Source organism: Schistocerca cancellata, chromosome 5, assembly GCF_023864275.1.
Source record: "Schistocerca cancellata isolate TAMUIC-IGC-003103 chromosome 5, iqSchCanc2.1, whole genome shotgun sequence".
In the NCBI taxonomy this organism is placed as follows: Eukaryota; Metazoa; Arthropoda; class Insecta; order Orthoptera; family Acrididae; genus Schistocerca; species Schistocerca cancellata.
Window position 1 is genome coordinate 579,634,428 of NC_064630.1, and position 20,186 is coordinate 579,654,613.

At 40.8% G+C, this 20,186-nt stretch overlaps 1 protein-coding gene across 1 annotated transcript in view; it reads right to left on the bottom strand.

The window, feature by feature from the left end:
• LOC126187930 (pre-mRNA-processing factor 6) overlaps positions 1-20,186 on the bottom strand; it is a 75,218-nt gene that overhangs the window by 45,085 nt on the left and 9,947 nt on the right. Inside the window, exons 4-8 of the mRNA XM_049929292.1 lie at positions 17,385-17,520; positions 16,685-16,841; positions 16,294-16,421; positions 3,784-3,961; positions 3,483-3,627 (exon numbers count right to left, since the gene is read on the bottom strand). Coding sequence (XP_049785249.1) covers positions 3,483-3,627; positions 3,784-3,961; positions 16,294-16,421; positions 16,685-16,841; positions 17,385-17,520 — 744 coding nt within the window. The remainder of the gene's footprint in view (positions 1-3,482; positions 3,628-3,783; positions 3,962-16,293; positions 16,422-16,684; positions 16,842-17,384; positions 17,521-20,186) is intronic.

Consider the following 20,186-nt stretch of genomic DNA (forward strand, 5'->3'; position numbering starts at 1 on the left):
ATGGGCAGCAATTTTCTTTGTAATTTTGTTCAGTTTTTGGCAGTCTACACAAAAACTGTTGTAACCGCGGCAGGAATGGTCGCAGTGTTGCCGCTAACGAAAATGCGGCAGGACCGAACAGGAGCAGCCCGCAAACAAACAAGATGGACAAACAGGAATGGAAGTACAAGCACAACGATGGACAACCTAGCAAAACACCAAGATCAAAAACAAAGTATTAAGCAACAGGGTCACAAGAGATAACCTCACGAAATCAAAACAACGTCCACTCGTAAATGAGAAATAAACACACGCAATGTAAACATGATGTCTGAAAATGAGATATCTACTGGTTCAATGCGAATACCAGACCGCCTCACTGAGTGAGAGGCAGCCACCTAAATACACGACAGGGTATGTCGCTATTGGCCACTGGGACCACGTGCTCCACAGTGGAGCCCTCACGTTAGACTCGGGGCCAGGAGCGTGCGCAGCCACAGCGTACAGCACGACTGCTGCAGAGACCTCTAGTGGTCATCGAGTTCCATGCTGCCTGCCGTGGATTCGAAACCCGTGGCGCTCGGTACCAGAAAAACACCATGTGCCATCCTTCTTCTCCTTCACAAGGACTGCAGGAGAGCTCCAAGGACTCTCCGAAGGTTGAATGATGTCAACTTGCACCACCTTCTCCATTGCCTCCTGAATTATGCACTGTTCAGCCAACATTGGAAAAATGGGGCAGAATGGCTAACACACACTGACATTGTTTCTCAAGAAACCCAGAAACTATTGGCAGTTCAACAATTGCTTCCTTCCTGCAGTGGTAGTGAGCGCAGTTCTTCTCCAATGGCACGCACACCTTTAGGGATGAGTTGTGGCTGCTCACGACAATCAGTTATCTGAAGTTCTTCATGATCTCCTGCAATGTTTATGATCATTGCTGGTAGGTAGATTTCTTTTGTAAGCCTGAGTAGCTTTTTTTAACTAGCAAAAGCTTCACAGTTTAACTAAGCACCATTGATGATGGCGAGGTAACAACATCTGCACCAGCAAACAATTGCCCAGCCCAATCTCAGTTGTGTGTACTTGTTTGAATAGCTTCGTAAATCTGAAGCTCTGACCCTACACAATCTATGACTGCTAGTGATGCCAGCAAGAAGCCCCATCTGAGAATAATATCAAGACTACATACTGATAAAACAATAAATTCAAAAATCTGTGTTCTGTCACTGATAGTTATGATTACAATGCATGTCCCTGCTGGCTGGGCAATTTCCCATTTTCAGCCTTCGGCACAATTGCTTTCATATCATGGAAAATAGTCATCTTTAGCTGGTGACAACAGACATTTGACATTACAGGAAAAGAAGCCTCTAAGTCAACTAGCACCCAGAGATGTTGGCCAGTGATGAGATTTCCTGACCTTTCGTCAATGGTCAATTTTCATCTACGGCAGCCTCACCTTCATAGATGGTCATCTCATTTAGTTTTCCTGAATTTAGTGGCTAGGTGAGCAGCTGGTATCTCTATACAATGATGGGGAGGAGCTATGGCATGATGAGAAGTGATCTTATCCAGGGTACAGCAATGGGGTTCATCCCGCAGGTCAACTGTAATCGTCTGCAGCCGACTGCCGCTAACCGTACTGTTGTAATGATTGGTGCCATAGGGTGTAATAGTTGTCAGCACGCATTGTCTTTCTCTGCAGTAGCATCTTGGACATCCACAGTGGAAGCAGATCCCTGTATTGTCCTCTGTCCTCCAAATGTCTGTTCTACTGTGATGTTTTATACTTGGCGAAGGAGTTGATTGTACCTGCACTGGTCAGATACTGGGTTGTCTTTAGACTGCTGCAGCATACGTTTGAGTCCATTGTTCATGGGGCATTCTGCTGGTGGCTGAGATTAGATCTACAGATTGATAATCCTCCTCTTCAACACACTCTATTACCCCCTGATGTGCAGAGACAACAGTCATGGCCGTTGTCTCTCGTGTACTCAATCTGATATTTCCAGCTTCCATAAACTTCTCTTGCTACCTGATGTACAGGAGAGGCAAGATCATAGTAATCTTCAACGACTGACATAGGGGACACATTCAGGAGTCAATCATACCTCTTTCATATAACACTTTTTCTGCAACATTTCCCTGACATGCTGAAATCACTTCATGAAGCCTTCTATTGTTGTAACATTCCTTACAGAAGAGCTTCATGCATGTCTGCTGCGCTTCATCAAATGTGAGATTTTTTCAGTTTATGTAATGTTCAGATTCACTATGTTTCATATGGCCAAAACATTCTGTACATATGACTGTCTCATTTCACCATGATACTGGGCCCCTTCCTTCAATTGGTCTTCTACTAAGTGTGTTTGCTGTAGATCAGCACCAAACATTTTCTTCAGTTCAGCCTGGAATTTGTCCCAGCTATTGATTTTCTCATTTCTGTTCCTGAATCAATGCTGCGCTATGCCATCCAAGTAAAAGTATACATTTGCCAAACACATCGTGTCATTCCAACTGTTGTATTTGGCAACTCGGTTGAATTCTCTCAGTCATTTTGTTAGGTCTTGATCAGCTCTCCAAAAAACATTGATGGATGCTTGATATGTAGCTAAGTTACTGCTAACTCGGAATCCATTGGTCTCCCAAATATTCATACCTTTGGGATGATGTACTGTTTGTATTCTGGTTTCTGTTCATGTAGGTGGTGGCTTTTAAATTGCCTAGCTGGAGCCAAGGTTATATACTGTTTTGAGGTACCCAGCATCTCCATGTCATGGCATAACTAACATTAGAAGTCCCGAGAACCTTCCAAAAAGTACAAATACTAAATAACAAATATATGCTGGTGATTGGGACCTGCAACACTCCAGCCAATGATGCTAATCAATACTCCACAAGGGATGCACCACAGTTCACATCATTATTTCTACCTTGAAATGTTTTCAGTACCACACCAGAATTGAGTCAATTTTTTAGTCAGCATACACACTGAGAGACTTGCTACTCGTATTTTATAAACTAACTGAGACAGTTAAAATCATAACAAAGTACTGCGAATGCGATCAATGAAATTTGTAAATCCATAACTCATCAGTTCATCATCACTTTCACTTAGATCTAACTGGTGAGATTGTTCTGTTTTATCTGATTTATGAACTACCTTCACTTCAGCTGTGTTTCATTAATCTTCAGGCCTTCAAACCTGATACTCTGTAATGCACATTATAAGGGGGAGTATGCTCCAGACTGAATGCTGAAAGCCATAATCAGTCCTAAATGATGATGATGATGATGATGATGATGATGATGATGATTTACACTCACTTCCAAGACTGTCTGAATGAAATCCTGTGTGTTTTCTGACCTTTTTGCATGCTAAAGTTTTTCAACTGAAAAATAACAGCTTCAAAAATTATCAAATAATGGTTTCAAATTTCAGAAGAGTGACATTAAAGAAAACAATAAATCCAGAGAACGTAAGATTTCAAAGCCATTACCTCACAACCTTTCATAATAAGGTTCCTTGCCGCTTGTACTTTGCCAGTAACCTCCTCCAGTCTTGCTGACGCTATCCAAGCAGGTGGGTGGTTTGGATTTGTCTCTCGCACAGACTTTAAGAGAAGTCGTGCCTTCTTTATGTCACTGAAAATAAAATCTCTCGAGTGAAAAAACTATTCTGGTTCCATTCAATGGCAGAAATAAAAATAAGTTATACTGTGTAAAGCAAATCCACTAAATAAAAGATCACAGTTATATTTTTGTTAGCAGCAATAGTACATATACCCAATCAAAACTCACTTTATGTCTCCACCATATGATGGTATCATGCTCTGAAGATCTGTCAGGTATCCTTTAGGATCAACTACTGTCTGGCCCTCTACAGAGTCAGATACTTGGCTCAACTTCACGTTCATCAATGTGTTGCGAGCTTGTCCAATTTTGCACAAGTCCAAATCTCCAGTAGGAGTTAACATTCCTTAAAGCACAAACAGAAAAAAACCTAAAACACTGTACAAAATACTGATGACTTTTCCTAGACAAAAGAATAATTACATACATTTTACACATATTCACTAAAATAAAAGTATCCACAAACAAATTAAAAATATAAGTTTTCATAAAAGTTGTGTGATGAGTGGCTAGTCCCTACAACTGGCATCACTTTCCAAAAATATTTCTGAAAGATAACTTGTAAAAATGGAACTTCCTTATGCTGTAGGTAAATCATTTGAAGGGTTTTGTCAATTAAACAACACACGCTGCTAGGGCTTCCTTCATATCTTTTTATTAGTTTGCAGAACTTTTGTGATGCTTGTTAAAGACAAAACACATTGCCCACAAGTAATTGATTTTTTAATAAAAATTGACCATTATGCTACTATCACTCACGTACTATCATTGAAAGTGTCAAAAGGAGGGGTACATGAGAATATTTATGTTATCTTGATGAGAAGAAACAATATTTAATGGGCTTGGCTATAGCACAATGGTAATTATTAAATCTTTAAGGCAACCAGCCACAAATAGGTATTTTTTAATTTTTTATTTTTTCAGAGTATATACACGGACAAGGAAAAAAAATTCCTGGATTTTTTCCGGTTTTCCTGGTTAAAAATACACTCTCTCCCAGATTAAAACACACTTTTTCCACATTATGAAGTGACAGTATATTTTCCCTCGGAACTGTAAAACTTATCAATCCTCTGAATGGTTATGTTTTTATACACGGGCATAGAATTTCCCGGCACTTTAGAAAACGAAACTCAGGGCAGAAAACCCCTTTTTGGAAGATTTTAGATGTGCAACAACATGTATGCTGCATATTTTCATATTACGAAAGTATAAATTCGAATTCCATCAAACACCGCATGATACTTTCCGAACTATTGAAATCGAGATTGCGACGCGCTTTTGTAAGCCAGTAATAGCTCATGTCACGTGATCCCGTCAGACGATGACAGCGGTTATTCAGACCACAGGACACATCAATGTTAAGTAGTGCGGACACACAAACAGGAAAAGGTAATGTTTTAAATTAATATACATAGTGTTGCTACAAGAAAAGCAAAGCTTTCGCATATAATATTGGTCTCTATGGTTAATAAGCTGCAAGAGAAGCTAAGATTCCACATATAATGTTGATCTTTTTTGTGAGTGTCACACTTTAAGTTATATCACACAAATGTGCCGGTAAAATTTTTAGCCGAGTCCAGTGACTTGTCCTCAAAATTTTCCACAAATAAATTAGCTACCACAGAGGAGAGAGAGCTTCCCATAGCACTATATCAATTTGCTCATAATAACAACATGAATGTCTGATCTTCTGGGCATGAATTACTTCTAAATGGCTCATCATCAAACGCTCTGTTATTTCAGAAATTCATCGTACATTCTCGCACATAGTTCAACTTGCGTAAAAGTAAATTTACTTTGATAGTAAAGCTTTTCAAACCACCATTCACAATATTTTCCCATGACCTGTTAGAAATATGTTCGTTTCAGTAGTTGTCAGATAGCGCCAGATAACAAGCGCCACCACATTGGCAGCTACTATGACGCAGGAAGCTTGTATGATCATGTCGTAAAAGAAAAAAGACATGAGAGGATACTCCAAGAGAATCAGAATTTTGTGAGCCATATTAAAGTGGCACATTTAAATTGCATACTTAAAGAGCACATTCGTATGTCCAGATTCACAATGAAGTAGGCCACAACCTGATATTAAGCTTTGCAGTGTGGGTTTCGGGATGTAAATTTTCTTGGAGTACCAGTACTGTATTAACTCATTTTTGATTCTTTATTATGGCATAATGCCATATGTGCTACAATATGAAAACGTGCACTTGAAATGCATTGAGCAGTTGAAATTAGCCAACAGTGTGGAACTAAACACTTCGTTTCAAATACATTGACTGCCTCATTGTAAAAGATTAATAAAAAACCAAATTTCTTTAGCAAACCGACAATAATAACTTCATTGTTCTACAAGGCGATTAATGCATGACTGTCAGAAAAGTGGAAATAAAATAAAATCTGAAACTAATAACATATATTAGCCTTCCGTAATCATGTGTATGTATTTTACTTCACTTGATAGCTCCCGGCCACAGAAAGCAATTTTTTTGTTTCATTTGACGTGAGAGCAGTAAATGAGGAGGGAACAGCAAAATCATTAAATGTAAACACGGGCCACGTGGAGACTACACACTTCCCCACTAGAACACAGACTGCTCTGCACATCAGCCCCGGATCTACGATATTTCAGAAATGGGGCAATACAAGATAGCAGTGCCCCCCCCCCCCATCTCCACTGAGCATTTGAAATATTTTTAAAAATCGAATTTTCAATAATATGTTCATTTTGTAGTTCACATCTTTCTGAAGAGTCTGATACATAAAACATATATGTTTGAGGAAATGTAAGACATGTTATTTGGGCTTCACACAGCATTCTTCTATCGCACATCACTGTATTTCGCTCCTTGGAATTGAAACATATATATTTTGCACTGGTTGCCATCAAACTATATTCAGGACAGTGGAAATTAAAATGTCCTGTGGTGCCTCTCCTGCTCCCACTTGCCCAGTTTGACATCCTACCCCCCACTAAAAATATCCACAATTAATACTGGGTGAGTCTCTTTGTGTCTGGGAGAATAAGAACTCTTCGGAAAATTTGCACTTTTTATTGCCTGTTAGCTAATAACTTCCTGTTTTGGATGACATAAAATTAAATATAGGATACATAAAACCAGTAAAGACAAGAGACAAGCAAGACAGTACACATTTCTTCAATCTTTAGCTCCTAGCTTTGTTTTCCCTCTAGTCTTGCTACAGCTTTACAGGGCATGCTTTCCTTTCTGTGAAAGAATCTATTACCTCATCAACGTTTTTTAAACGTTTTGCTACATGAAAAATCAAAATATTGTTGTCTAATATTGCGTAAGCTGTTAATACAAATAGTACCCAAGACTGGTGTGGTTTCTTGAACTGATTAAGTCTATTTTGTCACCATCTGCTGGATAGAACAAAATAGACCTTTCGATCATTGCAGCAATTGTAACACACACCAAATAAATGAGACTGTTTTGGCACAAATGGTCATTTTTTTAACATGACAGAATATATTTCACAAAGACCAACATAAAATGCCCATTAGGCCTACTACAAGCAAAAAGCTGTATGTTAGAAAATAGTTTCACATTTCATTCATACACTCTAGTTTCTCTAGCTTGAGATAGAAAAGTAGTAGTATGAGATTTTTATATAAATTTGGAATCATTACTCATGTGATGTCCATGTTTCTTCTCCTTCCTCTTTCTAACAAACAATCTTGTCATGACTAATTCTGGAACTACTCCTGCCTTTGTCAAAACTTATTCGCTGGTTAACTTCACTAACTCTGCCAGAATCACCGGTTTAGTTATCCCTGACTATTCTTCAGTTAGGCATTGTTATGTTCGTACAAACCATTTTACACACTACTTCCAGAATAGAACATAAGTGGCTGCTAGACAGGAACTGTACAACTGGGCCTTACTAGTGTAGTGATCTGGGCAAAAATTTTCTCAAAATTTCATTTTCTTGGATACAACAAGAAGATAATATGTAAGGTTTCTTAGCTGTTATTCCTCTTAGTTGTTTACTTCCACTCTGGTAGTCTGAATATATGGATTTTGCTAGTAATTATAACAACACTGATCATTTGTACAACCAATCAACCACATAATCAGAGAGCAATTGGCGTTCACTCGTTCGGCTTTATTCCGCTCAGGTTGTATAGCTCAGCCCCCTTTTGCTTGCAGGAAAGTTTATTTCTAGATGCAAGGAGGAGTCCCCTGACAGACATCATGTACACTATGCACATATTCAAAAATTAACTTATGATTCATTCAGAAATCAACTTACAGAGTGTGTTCAAAAACCAACAGGTATGCGTTTCAAAATCATATGAGTAATCGATAGACCAACGTGGGCTGGATGCTAGGCGCTTTGTGAAACAAGGTTTTTTCTCCTCAAGAATATGAATTTGGTGCAGGGGCAACATTTACAGTACTCTTTATGCTTGTGTAATGTACAGGTGTGCAGCAAAGCATGTAAACATGACAGAATTTACCAAACTGGGCATACGGGAACATCCTATTACTCCATCAGTTTTTCCTTAAATTCCGCTATGTCATGTTCGCTCAGAAAATTTTTGAAAGGAATAAAATTTCTACTGTTCCAAAAACTCGTTTTCATATCATCTCAAATGCACCTCTTTCAAGTTGGATTACCTGCTATGCCTTGTCAAACCACTTGGAAGAGTTTTCATAGCAGGTAAACTTGGAAAAAACTGTTTACTGCTGTTTAAAAGGTGGATGGACACTTTTCAGGAGCTTAAAATAATATCCACAAGAGTTACTTTAATGTTTGTGATACGAAACAAATCACATGGGTCTAGTTAAGTGTTATAAGTGGATGGCTTTGAGAAATACCAGTATTTGGACTGTCCTTTGAGCATGCACATTAATACCAACTTGTGACTACTGACCTATTTTATTCAAGTGTGATAGCAGTTCTATAACCACGCGGAGCAAAGACAATGTATCTTTTTCTTTCAGTCACTTTTCCTCTCCTGTTACAATATTGGAGAGGGTCCAGTTCCATCACTGCTGATGTCTCTGGATCACATTGATACGGCCCATGGACAGCAACCAACGATAATGTTGAATATTTACTGTCAGAATTAAAACACTACAACATCTGTCAACAGAACTGCTAACACGGTCTTCTATTTCTGCTTCAGGCAGTGGTAAGATCTAATGGGACCAAACTGCTGAGGTCATCAGTCCATTTCTGTTTTAAACAATCCCATACTGATTAACTGCAGTTCATCCAAATACAGGTGTTCATGTAAGGTATTAGAGATAGTCACCAACACAGTCTTAACAGTACAATTCACATACTGAAAGAAGCACTGGACACCCTGTTGAACCACTGTTTCTGCAACAATAGTTGGGTACATGTATAAACTTCCATTTTCAAGAGAACATATTTAGTCTTTGCTTTTGTTTCCACAACTAGCTACCATAACCACGGAAGCAGAAGAATCTCCTAATTTTATTTTTCTCTTCAACCCAGCAGTTCCTTCCTCCCTATTTGATGCTACTCTCTCGAGGCTCTCCTATCTACTGCCACTGTTAACTTTATCCATCAACTCCTTCTCGGTCATCTTTTCTGTCCTCTTCCCTCTACCATTCCCTCAATCAGAGTAGAGAACTGGAATGAATTGCAGAGTATGAGACTTCCCATATTGATCATCCTAACAGTGACTATTTTCAGTAGGCTTCTTGCCTCTCCTGCTCTTATTAGCATTTCTTCATTTGAGTTGATGGTACCTTCAACGTTCTCCTCTAATACCTCTTCTCAAAAGTTTACTGTCTTTCTTTTCCTTCTTCCTCAACTTCCAAGTTTCTGTCCAATATGTGCAGATTCTCTGAATGTAGCTCCTTAAGAATATGCTGTGCAGTGTCTTGAGACATTGTACTGACAATTAACGGCAGCATTTAATTTAGAATGAATTCACATATTGAAATTATGGTTTTGCATCAGCTGTCGAATATTTCTGAACAAATTAAAACTTGTGACGGACTGAAACTCAAGCCTAGATTACCAGTTTATCATGAGGGGTACCTTAACACCTTCGGCCATCCAAGCATACTTCTACGAGCAGCCCAAATCTCCATGCATCCTGGTGTCTACTTTCCCTTGTGCTCGCACTACATTCCGTGATTTCCACACAGCGTGAGACACTACTTGCTATGGTATGAAATATAACTCACAATAAGCAGGAAATCCAAGTTTGAGTACCAATCTGGCTTAGATAGTCAATTTTTTTGAAGTACTCTATAACTGCTGCAGATCCATAATCACAATTTCTTTAAGAAATAGTGATTCTTTAAGAATAGTTTTTATGTAGTCAAGGAGCCACTAACGTCAGTGGTGCTCCTTTCTAAATAATTGCGCTATTTTTCCCTCATTCTAGCTTTAATAGCCATTGTACTTCTACCATCCACTGTTATACAGGTCCTGAGGTACCTAAACGTGGTCACTTGCTCCAGCCTTTTGCCTTCAAGGTGCACACTTGTGCTCTGTTTTTCACATCTTGTGCACTTCATGACTTTTGTTTTGGTTCTGTTGATCTTCCTCTCACACTTTTCTATTAAAATTTGATTCATCTGGTTATGCATCTTCTGTAGATCATATTTGTTTCTGCTCAATAAGGCAATGTCATCTGCAAAATATATTGTTTTCAGGCATTCTCCATTTATTACTACACAACTGCTACTGGTTTCTGAGAATTCCTTTGTCACATTTTTAATATTATGAGAAGGAAAGTTGCAGTCCAGCTACTCTGACTTAGGTTTCCTATTATTTCCCTAAATCCCTTAAGGCAAATATTGGGACGGTTCTTTGTGAGGGCACAGCCACTTTCCTTCACCATCCTTCCCTAATCCGAGCTTGTACTCCATCTGCAATGATCTCGCTGTTGACAGGACTTCAAACACTAATCTCCTCGTCCTCCCCCATGATTCTGATATTTGTAGAGCTGCAGGATTTTAATTCTGTCTCCACAGTCTATTACTATACTCAACACCTCTTTCAACAATATGTCCAAGTTAATGTTATCACATACTTTCTCTCTCTCTCTCTCTCTCTCTCTCTCTCTCTCTCAGTATTGTTGTGCTTTGAGCATTTCTCAGTAATTAGTAATTGTAAAATGAATATTGCCTCTTATGTTCCATGTTCCCTTCAAAACCCATACAGGTCAATTTGTATAAACTTTCTTTTACTTTCAGTTCAACACAGTATTAGATACTCCTAATAAGAATCTTCAAGATATGTTGTACAGGCTGAGTGTTCCGTACAGTTCACACTCTTTTGTATTGATGGTCTTCAGAATCCATAGCAAGTGTCTGCTCAAAAAGGTGGATTATTTGACCGTACATGTACATGTTGTTAACCATCTGAAATAACATGCCTTTAACTTTCTTATATGAGGTGCTCACAACTTGTACAGGAACTACACCTGTCATAAGAGTTGATGGGCATAAAAGGAAAGCAGATATTAAGAAGAGAGTGAGACACTGTTGTAGCCTATGACTGATGTCATCCAATATGTACAATGAGCAAACTGTGAAGGAAATACAGGAGAAATCTGGAAAGAAATTGAAGTTGTGGGAGAAGAAACTGAAACTTTAAGGTCTGCTGACAACATTTTAATTCTGTCACAGACCACAGACAGCAAATTATTTAGAAGAGTGTTTAAACAAAATGGATAGTGCCTTGAAAAGAGAATATAAGAGTAACATCAACAAAAGTGAAACAAGAGTAATGCAATGTAGTCAAATTAAATCAGTTGATGTTGAGGAGATTAGATTAGGAAATGAGACAGAAAGAATAGTAGATGGATTTTGATATTTGGGCAGCAAAATAACTTATGATGGCAGAAGTAGATAAGACAGAAAATGAAGCAAGAAATGCACATCTGACAAATAGACACTCATTCACATGGAATATAAATTCAGGTGTGACAAAGTCTTTTCTCAAGATATTTGGGTGTATTTTAGTGTTGTAAAAGAGTGAAGTGTGAATGATAACCAGCTCAAACAAGAAAAGATTATATAGAAGCTTTTGAAATATGAATAGTGCACAAGAATGCTGAATATTAGACAGGGAGATCAATTAACAAATGAGGAGGCATTGAATCCAACTCAAGAGAAAAAAATATATGGCACAACTTGACTAAAAGAAAGAATCAGTTGAAAGAGCACATTATGGGACATCATAAATTTGTCAATCTGATATTAGAAGGATGTGTGGCAAGTACAAATTGCGGGATGGGGGATCAAGAGACTAATACAGTAAGCAGCTTCAAATGTATGTAGGTTGCAGTATTTGTGCAGAGTTAACAAGGCTTGTGCAGGACAGGCTAGCTTGGAGAACTGCATCAAACCAGCCTCCAGACTGAAGACAAAGGCAACGACAACAATAACAATGAGTGATTTCAGTAATTCCCTGTGATGGCAGGGATGGTGGGAGTACTCGGACCTTTATGATCTTTTAGCCCCTTCAATTCTATGTAGGTTGCAGTATTTGTGCAGAGTTAACGAGGCTTGTGCAGGACAGGTTAGCTTGGAGAACTGCATCAAACCAGCCTCCAGACTGAAGACAAAGGCAACGACAACAATAACAATGAGTCCAGAATGAGATTTTCACTCTGCAGCGGAGTGTGCGCTGATATGAAACTTCCTGGCAGATTAAAACTGTGTGCCCGACCGAGACTCGAACTCGGGACCTTTGCCTTTCGCGGGCAAGTGCTCTACCAACTGAGCTACCGAAGCACGACTCACGCCCGGTACTCACAGCTTTACTTCTGCCAGTACCTCGTCTCCTACCTTCCAAACTTTACAGAAGCTCTCCTGCGAACCTTGCAGAACTAGCACTCCTGAAAGAAAGGATATTGCGGAGACATGGCTTAGCCACAGCCTGGGGGATGTTTCCAGAATGAGATTTTCACTCTGCAGCGGAGTGTGCGCTGATATGAAACTTCCTGGCAGATTAAAACTGTGTGCCCGACCGAGACTCGAACTCGGGACCTTTGCCTTTCGCGGGCAAGTGCTCTACCAACTGAGCTACCGAAGCACGACTCACGCCCGGTACTCACAGCTTTACTTCTGCCAGTACCTCGTCTCCTACCTTCCAAACTTTACAGAAGCTCTCCTGCGAACCTTGCAGAACTAGCACTCCTGAAAGAAAGGATATTGCGGAGACATGGCTTAGCCACAGCCTGGGGGATGTTTCCAGAATGAGATTTTCACTCTGCAGCGGAGTGTGCGCTGATATGAAACTTCCTGGCAGATTAAAACTGTGTGCCCGACCGAGACTCGAACTCGGGACCTTTGCCTTTCGCGGGCAAGTGCTCTACCAACTGAGCTACCGAAGCACGACTCACGCCCGGTACTCACAGCTTTACTTCTGCCAGTACCTCGTCTCCTACCTTCCAAACTTTACAGAAGCTCTCCTGCGAACCTTGCAGAACTAGCACTCCTGAAAGAAAGGATATTGCGGAGACATGGCTTAGCCACAGCCTGGGGGATGTTTCCAGAATGAGATTTTCACTCTGCAGCGGAGTGTGCGCTGATATGAAACTTCCTGGCAGATTAAAACTGTGTGCCCGACCGAGACTCGAACTCGGGACCTTTGCCTTTCGCGGGCAAGTGCTCTACCAACTGAGCTACCGAAGCACGACTCACGCCCGGTACTCACAGCTTTACTTCTGCCAGTACCTCGTCTCCTACCTTCCAAACTTTACAGAAGCTCTCCTGCGAACCTTGCAGAACTAGCACTCCTGAAAGAAAGGATATTGCGGAGACATGGCTTAGCCACAGCCTGGGGGATGTTTCCAGAATGAGATTTTCACTCTGCAGCGGAGTGTGCGCTGATATGAAACTTCCTGGCAGATTAAAACTGTGTGCCCGACCGAGACTCGAACTCGGGACCTTTGCCTTTCGCGGGCAAGTGCTCTACCAACTGAGCTACCGAAGCACGACTCACGCCCGGTACTCACAGCTTTACTTCTGCCAGTACCTCGTCTCCTACCTTCCAAACTTTACAGATGCTCTCCTGCGAACCTTGCAGAACTAGCACTCCTGAAAGAAAGGATATTGGGGAGACATGGCTTAGCCACAGCCTGGGGGATGTTTCCAGAATGAGATTTTCACTCTGCAGCGGAGTGTGCGCTGATATGAAACTTCCTGGCAGTTAAAACTGTGTGCCCGACCGAGACTCGAACTCGGGACCTTTGCCTTTCGCGGGCAAGTGCTCTACCAACTGAGCTACCGAAGCACGACTCACGCCCGGTACTCACAGCTTTACTTCTGCCAGTACCTCGTCTCCTACCTTCCAAACTTTACAGAAGCTCTCCTGCGAACCTTGCAGAACTAGCACTCCTGAAAGAAAGGATATTGCGGAGACATGGCTTAGCCACAGCCTGGGGGATGTTTCCAGAATGAGATTTTCACTCTGCAGCGGAGTGTGCGTTGATATGAAACTTCCTGGCAGTTAAAACTGTGTGCCCGACCGAGACTCGAACTCGGGACCTTTGCCTTTCGCGGGCAAGTGCTCTACCAACTGAGCTACCGAAGCACGACTCACGCCCGGTACTCACAGCTTTACTTCTGCCAGTACCTCGTCTCCTACCTTCCAAACTTTACAGAAGCTCTCCTGCGAACCTTGCAGAACTAGCACTCCTGAAAGAAAGGATATTGCGGAGACATGGCTTAGCCACAGCCTGGGGGATGTTTCCAGAATGAGATTTTCACTCTGCAGCGGAGTGTGCGTTGATATGAAACTTCCTGGCAGATTAAAACTGTGTGCCCGACCGAGACTCGAACTCGGGACCTTTGCCTTTCGCGGGCAAGTGCTCTACCAACTGAGCTACCGAAGCACGACTCACGCCCGGTACTCACAGCTTTACTTCTGCCAGTACCTCGTCTCCTGCAGGAGAGCTTCTGTAAAGTTTGGAAGGTAGGAGACGAGGTACTGGCAGAAGTAAAGCTGTGAGTACCGGGCGTGAGTCGTGCTTCGGTAGCTCAGTTGGTAGAGCACTTGCCCGCGAAAGGCAAAGGTCCCGAGTTCGAGTCTCGGTCGGGCACACAGTTTTAATCTGCCAGGAAGTTTAATAACAATGAGTGATTTCAGTAATTCCCTGTGATGGCAGGGATGGTGGGAGTACTCAGACCTTTATGATCTTTTAGCCCCTTTAACTCTGTGTGAAATTCTTCCCTCAATACAAAAGCGTCAAACTCATCTTCACAAACTACATTTACATTTTCCAGGACATTTTCATCCAAACTTTTCCCATAACACAGTTCCTCCATACACCTCTTCCACTCTTTATGTATTATTCAGTAGGCTTGTTCTGTATTACTAAGTTTTCAACAATCAGTTTAAATTTAATTAGAGATAGAACTACTGGCCAGCATTCAGAACTGGCAATACTGCTGATTGACATACTCATATTTAAAAGTATACACACTATTCTCGCTTTTTGAACTAACAGTTTCTTTCTTGGGAAGGAGGAAGGGTTGGATTGAGGAAAACTGGAAGAGAAGATTAGGTCACTCAGACCCCATGATGCTTTGTCTCTCCTCATCCTCACAGCAGGTATGTCCCTTTGATCCTGCAGTCTCAGTGACCTGTCCTTCCTTTTTAATCTCACCCATTCCTCTGTGAGGAAGGAACTAGTAGTTCTGAAAGTTACAATAGTCTGTGCACTTTTATATGTGTCTTATCAGCAGTACTGACAATTCACTTTAAGGTGAGTGAAGCCAGCAACTCCGTTCACAATCATATAGTTTCCTTGAGAGAATTTTCCTTTTCGTTCATTTACTTGAAACCATTTTTTTTTTTTTTTGTGCTTCCTTAATCTCTCTGTTGATCACATTTTTATACTACCTATATCCAGCTTGGTGTACTGGTATTTCACATTTTCTCCTTTCATTCAGCATGTTTAGGACAATTTTTGTAACCCATGGCTTGTACGACACCTTCTTCCCCTCCCCAAAGGATCCTTATACTGTCTTGGACACTACTTCTTTCAACAATTTTCAATTTTCCTAAATACCAAATACAAACATTAAAATCACTGAGCTACACTGATAGCCACCTTGGGTTTGTGAAAAAAAAGCATGAAAACAGTCTTGTATCAAATGCAGGGAAGAGAGTTGTATAATATAATGTAGGGAACAACAAAGGAGGTCACTCAAGAATTTCTAATAATTACACATTTCTGAAACTTTCAACAACTCACTAGATTACGTGGTGCTATCCCACTACTTTTATTTGCTATTTCTTACATATGAGACAATTCAGGAGAATCCTATTATTATTTAATGTTTTCAGGCTGCCCCTGAAAACCTCCCTAACCTGAAGTTATAGTAGTTCACAGCTATCTTCTTGTAAAATTAGTTACCTCGGCACACCAAATAACAGCTATCTGGTTTGCTTTGTGGTAACCTGTAGCTTTCCTGTTTGACCAGAGATAACTAAAAGGCACAGGCCTGGAGGGATTACAATCACCAATGTCCACTCACAAATCACTGAAAGATAACATCACCATAAAGATGACATCGCCGTCAGGGAAGACATCAAGCACAAAGGGATGCAGGTCGTTCACAGCTGTCAGTGTCTCTTCGATTACTACCACTCACAAATACTTAATGCAATACATCAATGTCTTTTACATGGAATTCTTGAACTTACCTGGTGTGGAAAATCCTGGTGTAGTTGTGCCTGGGAAGGCACTAGCAATACCACTACTCGGATCCAGTGAAGTAGTTGTTTCACCTCCCAAATTCCGTGCAAGTACAGAGTCGGGAAGAGGAGTAAATCTACAGCAAAAGAAACATCATAACTTCTTATACGCTATCTGCATAACAATCAAATACAGTTCTCATTGCTGGAGCCACTGTAATGTGATAACAGATCTGTCAATTGGAGAACTAAATTATAAGTGTTCAATTCCACTGATAAAGAAAACAAGGTATTTTCAAAACTGGTGTAATAATTATTTTACATCAATATGCATACAAATTCCACAACTACAAAACAGTAGTTGTTCTTTAAACTACCTAAATTAAGGAAAAAATCTTACTTTTCAGAGCGAGGGTTTCTCATCTTCCTGTTTCGAGCGTCTCCTACTTCAGGAACATTACGCCATTCATCCTCAGTCACATTTACTAAACCCCTTTTTAAATCACTGAACTGCTGCTGAATTTTTGGCCTCTCCTGTCGATAGCGCTCCAATTCCTCTGTGTATTGGAGATTTGAAGTTAATACATTGTTGAAATAAATAATAAAAACAACTGTAATTGTATTTAATGAATTGGTTTCTTCCAATTTTATCTCTCATGTTCACCATCATAACTATTACACTCACATCAAGTGAAAGGGTAATGCTGATTTAATTTCATATATATTATGCAACACTTATAAAGCGCAAAATTCATTTCAGAAGAAACCAGTTACTTTTGGGGTTAGAGGGTTACATTTATTAGAATTCTGCATGTAGCAAACAGTAAAACAAAACACATGTGAAAAAACAAACACTGATAACTACTTGTAATAAAACTTCATGAGTAGGATGTTGTTTTCAATATGACAATGTATGATATAGTTGCTGAACAGTTCAGAGAAAATTTGAGTCTCGTAACAAATAAATGCCCCACTCATATGGTTACAGTTGGTGGGGACTTCAACCTTCCCTCGATATGTTGGCAAAATAGATGACACTCTACATCTCACTGAATAGCGAGGTATCCCAGAAGCCACAAATAAGAATTCTGTGTACAGACCTTTCAGTCTTTTTTCTCGGTATTCTTTCCTTTTCTCATCCATTCTCTTGTCAATTGCTTCATAAATAGCATCAGCTTCCTCATCATCTTTGTCATATGGATCTTTACTAAATAAGGACCCACCATAACCTGAAAACTGTAACACAGTATAAAAACAAAACACTGTAAAGCATATATTAAATCAAATCACTGTGAGTAAGTGACTCTTTTGACTGCAGTGTCATAAGATCTACTAACACAGGGCAGTAAATAAAATCATATTGAATGCCAGGATATTAAATACCAAACACAACTCTTCAACAAGAGCTATTCCTCAAGTTCAGTATGTGACTCAAAGGTTGGTCTTAGACAACCATGTGACAAGGAAGGCAGTTCAAACAGTCCATCATGCAATAAGGGGAAGTCAGTACCCCTGTACATCCATGTTCAATGTAGAGCATGATTTTAGGGTTGCTGAGGTGGAAAACTCTACGTAAATCTATGCACCGTGGAGTCACCATTCACCATCTTAAACTCTATTCAATAGTACTTCAAGGATTGGTATTTTGGATGGAAATCATGAAAGTTTGGAGCAGAGTTGCCATACTCCAAGTTGAATGTCACATTTCATTCAACATGCTCAAATTCATAAGCTGTTTGATGTATGTTGACAGTGCATGCATTAGTACATTCTAGAAGAGCTGTACTTGTTTTTTTTTTTTTAAGTTTTAAATCCTGTAACAAGTTTTTGGGCCACAATTTAAAAACAAGTTTACTGGTAAAATAAACAATCGAAAGTCCTGGTTGGAATATCAACAATATTACAAAAAGGGTAGACTTGTACTCACTGTAAACTTGACACAATGAAATGACCGTTACACATGAGCTTTCGGCCAAAGCCTTCTTCAGAAACAAAACAAAAAAAAAAAAAAACCACACACCCACCCACCCACCAAGCCACCAACACACACACACACACACACACACCTATCGACCAGCCAGCGCTTTCGTTCGGTAAGTCACATAATCTTTGTTTTAGATATATTTTTCCCACGTGGTATGTTTCCCTATATATATATATACACATACCATAAGAGCTGTACTTGTTTATATATATATGGTTATAATAGAAGGAAACATTCCACGAAGGAAAAATATACTTAAAAACATAGATAATGTGACTTACCAAATGAAAGTGCTGGCAGGTCGACAGACACACAAACGAACACAAACATACACACAAAATTCAAGCTTTCACAACAAACTGTTGCCTCATCAGGAAAGAGGGAAGGAGAGGGACAGACGAAAGGATGTGGGTTTTAAGGGAGAGGGTAAGGAGTCATTCCAGTCCCGGGAGCGGAAAGACTTACCTTAGGGGGAAAAAAGGACGGGTATATACTCGCACACACACACATATCCATCCACACATATACAGACACAAGCAGACATATTTAAAGACAAAGAGTTTGGGCAGAGATGTCAGTCGAGGCAGAAGTGCAGAGGCAAAGATGTTGTTGAATGACAGGTGAGGTATGAGTGGCGGCAACTTGAAATTAGCGGAGATTGAGGCCTGGTGGATAACGGGAAGAGAGGATATATTGAAGAGCAAGTTCCCATCTCCGGAGTTCGGATAGGTTGGTGTTAGTAGGAAGTATCCAGATAACCCGGACGGTGTAACACTGCGCCAAGATGTGCTGGTCGTGCACCAAGGCATGTTTAGCCACAGGGTGATCCTCATTACCAACAAACACTGTCTGCCTGTGTCCATTCATGCGAATGGACAGTTTGTTGCTGGTCATTCCCACATAGAATGCATCACAGTGTAGGCAGGTCAGTTGGTAGATCACGTGGGTGCTTTCACACGTGGCTCTGCCTTTGATTGTGTACACCTTCCGGGTTACAGGACTGGAGTAGGTGGTGGTGGGAGGGTGCATGGGACAGATTTTACACCGGGGGCGGTTACAAGGGTAGGAGCCAGAGGGTAGGGAAGGTGGTTTGGGGATTTCATAGGGATGAACTAAGAGGTTACGAAGGTTAGGTGGACGGCAGAAAGACACTCTTGGTGGAGTGGGGAGGATTTCATGAAGGATGGATCTCATTTCAGGGCAGGATTTGAGGAAGTCGTATCCCTGCTGGAGAGCCACATTCAGAATCTGATCCAGTCCCGGAAAGTATCCTGTCACAAGTGGGGCACTTTTGTGGTTCTTCCGTGGGAGGTTCTGGGTTTGAGAGGATGAGGAAGTGGCTCTGATTATTTGCTTCTGTACCAGGTCGGGAGGGTAGTTGCGGGATGCGAAAGCTGTTGTCAGGTTGTTGGTGTAATGCTTCAGGGATTCCGGACTGGAGCAGATTCGTTTGCCACGAAGACCTAGGCTGTAGGGAAGGGACCGTTTGATGTGGAATGGGTGGCAGCTGTCGTAATGGAGGTACTGTTGCTTGTTGGTGGGTTTGATGTGGACGGACGTGTGAAGCTGGCCATTGGACAGGTGAAGGTCAACATCAAGGAAAGTGGCATGGGATTTGGAGTAGGACCAGGTGAATCTGATGGAACCAAAGGAGTTGAGGTTGGAGAGGAAATTCTGGAGTTCTTCTTCACTGTGAGTCCAGATCATGAAGATGTCATCAATAAATCTGTACCAAACTTTGGGTTGGCAGGCCTGGGTAACCAAGAAGGCTTCCTCTAAGCGACCCATGAATAGGTTGGCGTACGAGGGGGCCATCCTGGTACCCATGGCTGTTCCCTTTAATTGTTGGTATGTCCGGTTTTCAAAAGTGAAGAAGTTGTGGGTCAGGATGAAGCTGGCTAAGGTAATGAGGAAAGAG